We start from the raw sequence: 12,965 nt of genomic DNA on the forward strand, positions 1-12,965 counted from the left end.
ACACAAAGATAAACTCAAAATGGATGAGAGATCTAAATGTGAGACAAGAGTCCATCAAAATCCTAGAGGAGAACACAGGCAACACCCTTTTTGAACTCGGCCACAGTAACTTCTTGCAAGATACATCCACAAGGGCAAAAGAAACAAAAGCAAAAATGAACTATTGGGACTTCATCAAGATAAGAAGCTTTTGCACAGCAAAGGATACAGTCAACAAAACTAAAAGACAACCTACAGAATGGGAGAAGATATTTGCAAACGACATATCAGATAAAGGGCTAGTTTCCAAAATCTATAAAGAACTTATTAAACTCAACACCAAAGAAACAAACAATCCAATCATGAAATGGGCAAAAGACATGAAGAGAAATCTCACAGAGGAAGACATGGACATGGCCAACATGCACATGAGAAAATGCTCTGCATCACTTGCCATCAGGGAAATATAAATCAAAACCACAATGAGATCCCACCTCACACCAGCGAGAATGGGGAAAATTAACAAGGCAGGAAACCACAAATGTTGGAGAGGATGCGGAGAAAAGGGAACCCTCTTACACTGTTGGTGGGAATGTGACCTGGTGCAGCCACTCTGGAAAACTGCGTGGAGGTTCCTCAAAGAGTTAAAAATAGACCTGCCCTACGACCCAGCAATTGCACTGTTGGGGATTTACCCCAAAGATTCAGATGCAATGAAACGTCGGGACACCTGCACCCCGATGTTTCTCGCAGCAATGGCCACAATAGCCAAACTGTGGAAGGAGCCTCGGTGTCCATCGAAAGATGAATGGATAAAGAAGATGTGGTTTATGTATACAATGGAATATTACTCAGCAATTAGAAACGACAAATACCCACCATTTGCTTCGATGTGGATGGAACTGGAGGGTATTATGCTGAGTGAAATAAGTCAATCGGAGAAGGACAAACAGTGTATGTTCTCATTCATTTGGGGAATATAAATAATAGTGAAAGGGAATATAAAGGAAGGGAGAAGAAATGTTGGGAAATATCAGGAAGGGAGACAGAACATAAAGACTCCTAACTCGGGGAAACGAATTAGGGGTGGTGGAAGGGGGGAGGAGGGCGGGTGTTGGAGGGGAATGGGTGTCGGGCACTGAGGTGGACACTTGACGGGATGAGCACTGGGTGTTTTTCTGTATGTTGGTAAATTGAACACCAATAAAAATTAATTTAAAAAAAAAAGAGTTTAATCAAAAGCATTAAATTTTCCTAAGGGGATGATAATAATTCAAACTAATATGAACTAGATTCTCTCCATGTCTTGCCCAGGAGTCTCAGAAGTGAGTGGAAACAGGATTGCACTCTTCCTCAACACACTTTAGTGCTTCCTCTTTTTCACTGTTTCTCCCCAAAGGCCTCTCACTTCCCACAGTCCACACAGATGGAAGACTAAACAGGTTCCCATAAAGGTATTGTGACAAATGAGAACTATCAAAATGGGAGTACAGATAACCTCAGCCATTTTTAAACATACACACACACACACACACACACACACACACACATATCACATATACGTGTGGCCGAAAATCTATCCACACAGGGAGAGAACCTCTCCTGCTGGGATCCCTGGGTGGCGCAGCGGTTTAGCACCTGCCTTTGGCCCAGGGCACGATCCTGGAGACCCAGGATCGAATCCCACGTCAGGCTCCCTGCATGGAGCCTGCTTCTCCCTCTGCCTATGTCTCTGCCTCTCTCTCTCTCTCTCTGTGATGACTATCATAAATAAATAAAATTAAAAAAAAAAAAAAGAACCTCTCCTGCCCTTGATTATCATTTACCGCCTTTTTTGCTACTACTGGAAATATTCACCAATAGAGGTTTATTCAGCTTACCCCGCATAGTCTTCTAATAGTTACAGGTTTTGAAGAATGAAAGATATGGGGAAGGGGGTGACTGTGCTTTACAAACCCATGAGGACATAACATAGGCATTCAGGAATGGCAACGGAGAACAGGATAACAGGATAATGAACAGGTAAGAAAGTGAACAGGAGACATAAAGACAGATTTTGCCTATCTGGAAGCTGTCTATACATGTCACTTGAGAGACTCTCGTACAGTTATCACAAGCAGGCAAGCCTAATACGACTGTTGTGGTGTCTGCTTGGTTAGCCTGCTGTTACTCCTTGGGTGATGAAAGGACCAAGCATGAGATGGCATGGAGCACACAAACAAACAAGGGGGGGGCGGGGGCTGATGCCTCGTGGTGACACAGAAGCCAAAACTGGGAGGGCAGCAGATGGTGATGCCCTCGTTCAAAAGGAGGGGAATGATCTATAGCTACTACAGATACACAGCTGACACCCAATTCAGATCAGGATCTGGCCTAACCAATATATTTTAGTCATGACCTTAAAGGAATTTTATAGTTTCCTTATCAGTAAAATAGAATTTGTCTTGCCTAAAGCACAGGAATGTTCTAAGGACCTAAATGAGTTAATGAGTTAATTTATGTACAGTGGTTAGCCATTGAAGTATTAAATAAAATAAACTGGCACACAGTAAATTAGTAAGTGTTGGGTGTTCCTGCTATTATTATGATGCTAATGATAAGTGCTACCATAACTAAAGGCTGCTTAGGAAAATAGAGCTTAAAATTATCACATACAACTTTATAGGTGGAAACCATTTCTGCAGGGTAAATATGTTAAGAAAATCTTAAGTTTTCAGCCCTGTTTACTAGCCCCCTGAATTCTATTTGATACAGTTTTGCTGAAAATAAAGGGAATGATAAGTAACAAAGAATCTAAAAAAGGAGTATTAATATGCTAGAAGAAAATCAAAAGGACTTTTACTTACAACAAAGCAGAGGAAAAAAATTGAACCCTGTATATTAAAAGCATTTTAGCTCACTCATTGATTTGTTTCATAGCAATTCAAACAAAATGCCATTTTGGAATTCATATATCATATAATTCTGGAAAGATCCAAAATTGGGAAAAAGTACAAGGCTTTTTCATTTGTATTTAGAAAAATTTCAAGTTTCTTTTTGTAAATATTAGTCAAAAACATTAGGTGAAAATATCTTCAAAAGACAAGATCTTTCACTAGGGGGCAGTACATACCTAAAAATAAGACATCTTAAGTAATTAATTTTGAACTTTTTTTTAAAGGTTTATTTATTTATTTGGGGGAAGGGGAAGGAGAGAGAAAATCCCAAGGAGACTCCCCACTGAGCGTGGAGCCCAATCTGTGGCTTGATCCTAGGACCCTGAGATGATGCATGACCTGAGTAGAAATAAGAGCTGGCCACTTAACTGACTGAGCCACCCATATACCCCTAAATTTTGAACTTATTAAGTATGTCCTTTCATAAATACTGTGGATATCACAAACACTTTTCACCCACAATGGTTTATATGTGAAACTCACTTCAACCAAAATTTGAGAAACACCTGTGTATAGTTTACTACTCTTCATAATACTAAACAAAAAAAATACTATATTCTGCATATCTACTATATTTTAAAAGGAAACAAAACTGTCAGAATCTTAAAAAAAAAATATATCCTTTTCTTTAAGTAATCTTTATACCTTTTTGCCCCCATTAAAAAGTTAACGTCAGCCTCTGAGAACAGGGACAAATTTTTTTTTTTTTATTTTTTATTTTTTTTAAGATTCATTTGAGAGGCATTTGAGAATGCCTCAGTGAGAGGCATTCATTGAGATTCATTTTGGGAACTGGTGAGGGGTTGGAGGAAGCAGAAGGACAAGGAGAACCTTAAGCAGACTCCCAGCTGAGCACAGAGCCCTTTCCTGCCAATCCCTGGACCCCAAGGTCATGACAAGAGCTGAAATCAAGAGTCGGACACTCAACCGAGCCACCTAGGTGCCCCATAACAGAGACAAATTTTATAAAACATTTTTAAAATGTCCGTTAGGGAGAGAAAAAAAAGATTTTAATGGTAACTGGAAAAAAGAGGAAATTAGTTAGATAGTTACACAGTTACCTCTTCCTTCTAAGGCTCTACACTCATAAAAAAGGAATAACACCATTAACTCTATATGGCCAATACTAAACTGAGGAAAATTCATTATACCTATGGCATGTCAGCATGTTTGTATCTGAAAACAATTAGTAAATCACTTCTCAGCTTTCTTTCACCGTCTTAAAATACCTTTCTCCATTTGTTTTGATTTGTGTAAACCAACACTATAGCTTGCCCACTAAAAGCTAGTTAAAAATAATAAGCCATAAGAGTAAAATAATACATACTCTGTTCGTATTTCTGGATCACTATGACAGGAATGACACATGGCACTGAAGCGAGATACAAAGAAGTCATAACGTCTGTGATAGGATGGTGTGTCTTCTTCAATATTTGCAAATTTGACAAACTAATAAAAAAAAACAAAAACCAATATAAACATGTTAGTGCCTTTTTGAACATATGAAACACATTTACTTTCATCTATTATTTGGTACATTAACAAGAACTATCAAATAAGCTGCAAATGAAACACATAAGATACCACAAATGCCACATATAGATAAAAGGAATTTTTTAATAAACTTGAGAAAATCAAGAATATAGCATTATAAATATTAACTTTAACACTTTAATTCAGTTTCTTTTGAGTGAGTGACCCCACTCTCTAGAAGCAAAGGTCTTACTCTAAAGCTCTTCTCCATTTCCTAGATACTGACTATGCTTCAGTGATAACCTCAGGCCCAAACCTGCAGAAAATTTTATTCTTTAATCATGAGCAGCAAATCTTCCATGACAGCTGTGACTTAACACACGAATGAGTAATATTCATACCAATAAGATGGGACATGGAAAGGGAACATAAACTGAAGGAAATGTACACTCAACAGAGAAGAAAATACTGAGATGATAAAATCCATTCTAACTCCTTTCTAGAAACAAAAAAGAAATATCTACACATTTGGGAATTTTCAAATACCCTACCTGTGTTACAGACCTGGCCCTAAGGCTCCTTATTACGTATTTTCTTTTTTCATTAGCTTTCCATTCATTCAGTGATATGTTACTTCTGTGTACAGCCCAAAGCAACATATTTTACATGCAAATTTAAATATATGCAAACACCTGCCAGGATATAGGCTGATGGCTTGAAAGGCTATACCCAAAAGAAGGATTCAACCAAATTTACCAATTCATTCCTGAAAACTAAACTGAAATAAGGATAGAATCAATGTGAGAAAATGAAATTATGATACCAAAACAATTCAAATTAATTCCACCAGAGCTAAGTTCTCAGTTTTTAAATGATAATTTTATATGATTCATGTTATCTAGAAAAAGGTCACAAATACTACACCTGGTTGACATTAAACTGACATTCACTACCTATTGTGTGCCATATTCTGTGCTACATGTTTTGACACGATTTAATCATTCCAACGGCCCTGTAAGGAATATATCATTATCCTCAGTTTACAGATAGGAACACTGAAGTTAAAGAGGTGAAATCATTTGTCCAAAGTGGCACTTTAATAAGTGGTGGAACTGGCATTAGAGTGCAGGGATTTGACTGGACTCCAATTGTCAGGATTCCCATACTACACACTGACCATGTAAAGTTTCAGAAAATATTACACCAAGTATCCCTGTTTTCATGAAAATAAACCTTAAATTGTATCAGGGAATGCTCAAAAATGTAAATGGGGGAAAAAAACACACAGAGGTTTACCTATAATTTGTTTCCCACTTTCTAATATATATTGAAAAAAAAAATATTGAAAGATTACTTCTAGATATTGGAATTTCAGGAGTCTTGTTTACTCTTTCATATTGTTTTGATTTTCCTAATGTGCTACAATAAGCATATTACTTTTAAATAAATCAGAAGTTTTTTAAATGACCATTAAAATTTTAAATGTTCTGGAAAATTTTTAGAAGGGGAAACTTTATTCACTTTTCGCTTATTGAAAGTCGCAAGTAACAACAGAGACCAAATGATCATTTATAGAAGATCATACTGCCTCTGAGTTTGAATCTTTATGGCCAACAGATTTCCTGATGCTCCTTACGATTGGTTAGTATCACATATTTCACAAGGAGCAACAGAAAAAACTAGACTATTCTTTTTTTTAAGATCTTATCTTTAAATAACCTCTATATATACCCCAAGTGGGGCTCGAATACACAACCTCGAGATCAAGTTGCACACTCCACTGACTCCATCAGCCAGACACCCCTAGGAACAAGGTTCTAACCAACCACATCTGCGTTGTCTGTCCACATGTCCCTCACAAGAGCATTTTATCAGGTAAAAACATTCTAAGAAGCGATCAAGTCTAGATACGCTAATTAACCTGAAAGTTAGAGAACAGTTTTACTCACAGAATTTGTTCCAAGAACTTGAAGCTTTGGTTCCCCGGATTCTAGCAGCTTTGCTACCATATGAAGAAAGCTTTCTACAAATGGCTTAATGCTTTGAGAATGGCAAGCCATAAGAAGTTGGTCCAACGCCTCCATAGCAATTAAAACATACCTAAGTGTAAGAGAAAAATAATGTCAAAGCATTTCTAGCTCTCTAAATTCTCCTAGGTGCTTTTCATTGGAATAATTATATGCAAATGCACAGAACAGAGAAAGGCAAATTTAGTGGTTCCTAAGTAAAATCTTATTTCTCACAAACACTAATGATCACAGATTATATAATAACCCTCATGCTGAAGTGTACAAAAACTATGCTGTACTACTCCATTTTCTTCTCCTTTCCAAACTCTTCAGAGCTTCCTTAGCATTAGCTTTGTGTATGTTTTTCTTTGGAAACATGGACATTTTCTATTTTCCAGACTTCTAACCATCTATCTTTGTATATGACCCAAAAAAGTTACTATAAGCAATGTGTCTAAAGTTTCCAATATAATCTATTTGTAAATCTGAGTATAAAACATCACCAGCAACAATAGAGTATCATAAGGAAACATCTAATAAATTTAACCTTACAATTCATCAGATTTTAAAGCTTACACTAAAAATTAAAATTGACTTTAGATAACTTTGTTTCAATAATTCTAGATTGCTAAAATGTTCTAAAAGGTAATAATAGAGAAGTAGAGAAAACCAGTATCACTTGAAGAATGAACTACTCTAAGAAAACTAGAATCATAAAATGAATATGGAAAACTATTTATAACCCAAATTATCCAAGTTACTACTGTTAAGCATAGAGAATGGATTAAGATGGCAGACCTTTATTTATAGGTAAGTATATAGCTAGCACAGTTCCAAATTAGCACACTTACATTCTCTGGACCTTAATATCTGAGCCTAATGTTCTCTTTTATTATTCTACTATTGATAGGTAAAAATACACTAAAGGAGTCAATTTCTACTATTTCCATTAAAGAAATATTAAAATACCAAAAACTTATGGATGCTTAAGCTAAAGGCAACTCTATTGGCTTGTATGTGTCTATTCTTAAAACATGACCATAAAACAAACAAACAAACAAACAAAAAAACATGACCATCAGGAAAGTAATAAAAGCTGCAAGTATCTATGGCATTACACATATCCTCAAAATATTACAGGGTTTTATCCTCTACATGTTATCTTTGCATGACTAGATGACAAAACAATACATAGAATGATTTAGCCTAGGAGGAGTTCTCAGAGATACAGTATTAAGCAGCAATTAGTTTCCTTACCCAGAACGATGTCTGACAACATCCCTGCTCAACCTTTCTGCTAAGTAAGAACCAATTCGATCCAGTTTCTCTGGAGCAGATACTGCATAAAATGTCAATTTCTCCATGTCTGCTTTAACAAGGCCATCCTAAAAATAAGAACAACAAAGTTATTTTTTGTACTCCTAAGTGTTGTTTGCTTCATTCACATGTCCCCTTTTTGGATTCATGATTAATCCGTTATGCTAAACCTTTCTGGCTATAACCTCCTTACTGTAAATATTTACCATTCTGGATATACAATTTTCAGAAAGTTAAAAAAATGCCCCCATTTAGACAGAATATTTAAATATACCTTCACATGCAATGAATTATTCTAACACTTTCCTAAATAGAGAAACAGCTCAACTAACTGCAATATGTAGGGAATGGAATGAATTTTACTGAAAAGATTTCAAACAGATTTATTTCAATTTTAAAATCTTATACTATGCTGTTAAGCCTATTTTACTCCTTTACATATACAACAGTGAACATGTTAAAATGACTCAAAACTTGATTATCATTATAAAGCCTCCTTTTAATTAATAAATGAGAAAGTATTAAGAACTGCATGAATCTCTGCTCAGCCAACCTATTAAAGAAAACAAGAGGCCCCTGGTATGGAACTGGCAAACTCTCATTTGTCTCTGCCCTCTAAAAGGTGACAGGCGTGCTCCTCACTCTCAGACAATAAATCAATGATCAGTCTACACTTGTTGGTCATATATAGTTCATATAACTAAATGTTGTTTAGGACTGGTGGAGGACATGGGAAGGCAGATAGAAATTATATTAAATGGTGACTCTACAACTAAAAATTTTACAATCTACATTTTCAGCTGACCCCTCCATGTTCTGTTTTGCCACTGCTCCATCACCAGTCCCTCCTATTTTTACCTACTTGGTTTTCCTCAAACTTGCTACTTTGCCACCTTTCTACCCTCTCTGACATCAAATGAGCTCTTCTTCCTCTCAGAGAAGATGGAAATCATCGGATTAGAATTTACTGGCAAAATACCCCTGCTTTCTCAGTGCCCTCTAGACCAGTGGTTTTCAACCAGGGTGACTTCCTATCCCAGGGCAGTGTCTGGAAACATTTTGGGTTGTCACAGCTGGGTGGTGGGTGTACTGGCATCTGTGGTAGAGGCTCGGCATGCCAATAAACATCCCAAAATGCATAGGCTAACCCAACAGCAAATAATTAACTGGATCAAAAGGTCAAAAGAAGCTGAATTAGGAAACCATGCCACATGCAAAGTGAAAGTGCCCTATTTTTGGAGGACTCATCTTGGAGAAATCAGTTTGCCTATGTTCTTGCTGTTTGCCTTTCATGGCTCCAACAGTTTAGCCTCTCTCTTTCTTGTTTTTTTAACCTCTCCTTTTGTATTGGTTCCTACACATCATCAGTTGAATACAACTTCCTCTAATCCATTTTTTTATCCCTTACTAATTTTGTTGAAGAATATTTAATATACAATAAACTATATCCAAGTACATATTTTGAACTATGACAGTTGTGTATCTATAAAACCACCACTAAAAAACAAAATACAGGGCAGCCGGGTGGTTCAGTGGTTTAATGCTGCCTTCAGCCCAGGGTGTGATCCTGGAGATCCAGGATCGAGTCCCACGTCTGGCTCCTTGTATGGAATCTGCTTCTCCCTCTGCCTGTGTCTCTGCCTTTCTCTCTCTGTGTCTCTCATGAATAAATAAATAAAATATTTAAATAAATACATACATACATACATACATATATACAAGATACAAACATTTCTATCATTTGCTAAGGATTCCTCATATTCTTTGCAGTTCATCTCTTCCTCCCAAGGCAACAACTGCTCTGCTTTTCAACATTATAAAAAGCAGCATGCACTGAAGGAATCATAGTTTGACTCATCTGTGCATAACTTCTCTCACTCAACTCAATGCTGCCTGGGGATGCTTCTCTAACTCACCTGGATAACTCCTACTCATCTTGAAGATCTCAATGTCCTCCAAAAAGCCTTCAATGCACCCTCCCAAATGTCCTTCAAAGCTTGGGTTGCGAGGCTCTTCCTATACGTTCCTTTAGCTCAATGTACTTATCCTAATCTATTTTATTGTACTGTTTTTCACTCATTAAATGAATAATCAAGTGCTAACCATGTGCCAGGCACTGTCATAGACACTAGGGAAGAACAGGTGAGCAAAGAATTATATTAACTCATTTAATACTCACGAGAATCTTATGAAATAGATACTATTTATAATTTCCATTTCATGATGAGAAACTGAGGCACCTGTCCAAGATCACAAGGCTAGTAATTATAAGAAATGGTCTGGTTATTTGTCCCCTTCATGGGATCACTCTTTCAAGGCAGGGACTAGAATATGTAGACCTCTGCACTCTGGGCACCCACTGCCTGATCTGTTTTAGTTATACTACAATATTTTTTTGTTGGTGGTCAATAAATTAAAATGAATAAGGCCAAATGGGTATGATTACCACACATATGCCAAGGTTCACGTAAATTTTTTAAAAATCATTTTATAAATCTCCATTTAACAAATCTTATCCAAATGCTTGGCATTCAATCAATCAGTACCTGACAAAAATAAAGATTCTTTCTACAACCATTCTCTACCTGTCATCACTAATGTAATCTAATCTATCTGTCATCACTCTCATGGTCACAAGTGTTCAAAACTCTCTCACTGCCTAGTAGTTAAAATAGATAAAGCAGAAGCTTTGTCTGTCATTCACATTTCTCCAAAGTCTGGTCTCCACCTTATCTTCAGTAACCATGTGTCCCAGATTCCTCAGGGCAATGATCTGAATATTCAGTCTATTAAATGACATGACTAGAATTTCAAATCAGAAATTGTGGTCAACAAGATTACTACCCATCGCTCTCTACAATGAGGCTATATAAACCTTTTTCGAAGGTTCTTGATCTCAAATGTACCCCTTGCTTTCTCCTGCACCCCTTTGCCTTTTCTCTTGAGACCCCTCACTTGCAACAAAGAGACTAATCTCACTTCTCCAGATGACACACATCCTTCAAAGCTCAGCAAATCTCATTTCCTCTGAGAATGCATCCCAAAGAATGCCATCCATAGTAAAATCTCTCTGCTTTAAAGGCAAAAACTTTACCACCTGTTTTACTTAACATTTTGCTTACTGACTTATGCATTGTGATTTAATACTTAGTATGCAGTTGCTTTACATCAGTTAATGGATGGAAAGCTACTAAAGGCAGGTACCATACCTTAGGGCTTTTATCTGCCACAAATTATCCAGGTATCTGGCAGCCAATAGTATGTAAGATTAACCTCTTTTAAATGGCTGAACATTTAGATCAAATTTTATTAAAAATGAGATATTTCATAAATCATGAAATATATAAATTAATGTCAAGATAACAATAAGGTTTCTATAATTGGCTATATTTATTTTTTTGTAAACACTTTAAATTTTCATGTAATCTCTACACCCAACATGAGACTTGAACCTATAACCATAACCCTGAGACCAAAAATCACATGTCTGTGGACTAAGCTAGTCAGGCATCTGTCCTGGCTACAATTTAAAATAAGGCAATCGGGGATCCCTGGGTGTCTCAGAGGTTTATTAGCACCTGCCTTCGGCCCAGGGCGTGGTCCTGGAGGCCAGGGATCGAGTCCCACATCGGGCTCCCTGCTTCTCCCTCTGCCTGTGTCTCTGCCTCTCTCTCTCTGTCTCTCTCATGAATAAATATTTTTTTAAAAAAAAGATAAAATAAGGCAATCAAACCTATCTAGTATTTTTTTGTTGTTCATATCCATTTAACATTAGACTAAAGGAATCTTGGAAAACTTAGGGCAGTATCAAACAAAATCATTCAAATCCAGCTGCTCTGAAAACAGTAATCTTCCATAATAAAGTAACCAGTATAAAAATTTTAAAGCATTTAAGTAAAAAGAGAACAAACTGCCTGGAATATTCCTGTACCTCTCAATTCTCTTCTGAAAACCGTGTGGACAAACTATTTACTCTTCAGACCTTAGCTTAGATTTCATTTCCTTCAGCCCTGTGTTCTCCAGGCCTACATTAGGTGCCATTCTGACCTACTCCAGGAGTGCGGGGTACTTCATCTCTCTATCACAGCTTCTTTCACACAATACTGTAATTGCCAATTTCCTTGTCTGTGAGCTTGGTAAGAGCAGAAAACCATGTCTGTGTTCACAGTTATATTCTTAGCCTTTCGTACAAATAACCTGGCACTAGCTCATAAATTTTTGAAAAGTATTAAATATAGGAACTCTCTAGACAAGAGAATACCATCTGTCCATCATTCCAAATGTACGTTAATCTATGAAAAGGATCTGAAAATTAGACAAGCAAGCATGGGTCATTTAAAAGTAAGGGGGGAAAAAGATAAATATAAAAATAGTAGTGTACATGATGAGATTTAGGGGTAAAAGTAGAGAAATGAAATTAGGGAAACCTTAGGGAGGTCAGCAGGGGGGAAGGATGGGTCAGCAAAGAGAAGGATCAGTAGATGTAGATCAAATTACTTTTGGATCTTCAGGGAATATGTTGTCCACCAGGCGTTTGTAGCGAGGACGCAAAGCAGAACAGCAGCAACACACTCCTGTTCAAAAAAGAATAAAATCACAAAGTACAAAGATTACTCATATTGTAAATTGACCCCGAAAATCACGTTTCTGAATATTACTTAGTTACTTAAAATAAAAACTGCAAACTGCTAGTAACAGAGAACAGGAATGCAAATTCCAGTACTAAAATGAAAAATGTCCTCTCCCCTCCCCAAAGACACAGGCCAAAGTGAGTATATATTAATGAATTATTCCAAAGTTCCAAATCAAATCATTTAGGGGTATGTGTGTGCATGTGTACACACACACACACCCCTACCAAGTTCACCCTATAAAGCAAATATATAATCTGTACCCCCTTCCTTTCTAATCTTGTGTCCAACCAGCTTCTGCACCCTCCAATCCCACACTCCCATGCCTGGCCCAATCCACTCACAGCCCCAGCCACAGCAATCTTGAAAGACAGTCTGCACCCAGCATGGCTGGTGAAAACAATTAATACGTGTATCTACTGAATTCATCATATAAGGAACTACGCTAGAAGGGGAAAGAACCTCAAAGCAAAGTCCAGGAATTTCAAAAATGCTCAAAGGCTGCTCTGTAAAGTTTCAGCTGGTATCTTGGAAAGAGCAATGGATTGGGATCCAAAATACCTGGGTTCATTTCGATTCTTTCCCTTAAGTGGCTACATGGTCTTAGGTAAAGCACATCA

At 37.0% G+C, this 12,965-nt stretch overlaps 1 protein-coding gene across 2 annotated transcripts in view; it reads right to left on the minus strand.

Annotated features, from left to right (window-relative positions):
* Positions 1 to 12,965, minus strand: part of EFR3A (EFR3 homolog A) — a 111,917-nt gene that overhangs the window by 61,436 nt on the left and 37,516 nt on the right. Inside the window, exons 2-5 of one of the 2 annotated variants that reach the window (XM_072733905.1) lie at positions 12,212 to 12,288; positions 7,655 to 7,782; positions 6,338 to 6,488; positions 4,243 to 4,364 (exon numbers count right to left, since the gene is read on the minus strand). In XM_072733905.1, the coding sequence (XP_072590006.1) occupies positions 4,243 to 4,364; positions 6,338 to 6,488; positions 7,655 to 7,782; positions 12,212 to 12,288 (478 nt within the window). Of the gene's footprint in view, positions 1 to 4,242; positions 4,365 to 6,337; positions 6,489 to 7,654; positions 7,783 to 12,141; positions 12,289 to 12,965 lie in introns of both variants that reach the window. The other variant, XM_072733906.1, reaches the window with a different exon arrangement.

Source organism: Vulpes vulpes, chromosome 13 (genome assembly GCF_048418805.1).
Source record: "Vulpes vulpes isolate BD-2025 chromosome 13, VulVul3, whole genome shotgun sequence".
Taxonomy (NCBI): Eukaryota; Metazoa; Chordata; class Mammalia; order Carnivora; family Canidae; genus Vulpes; species Vulpes vulpes.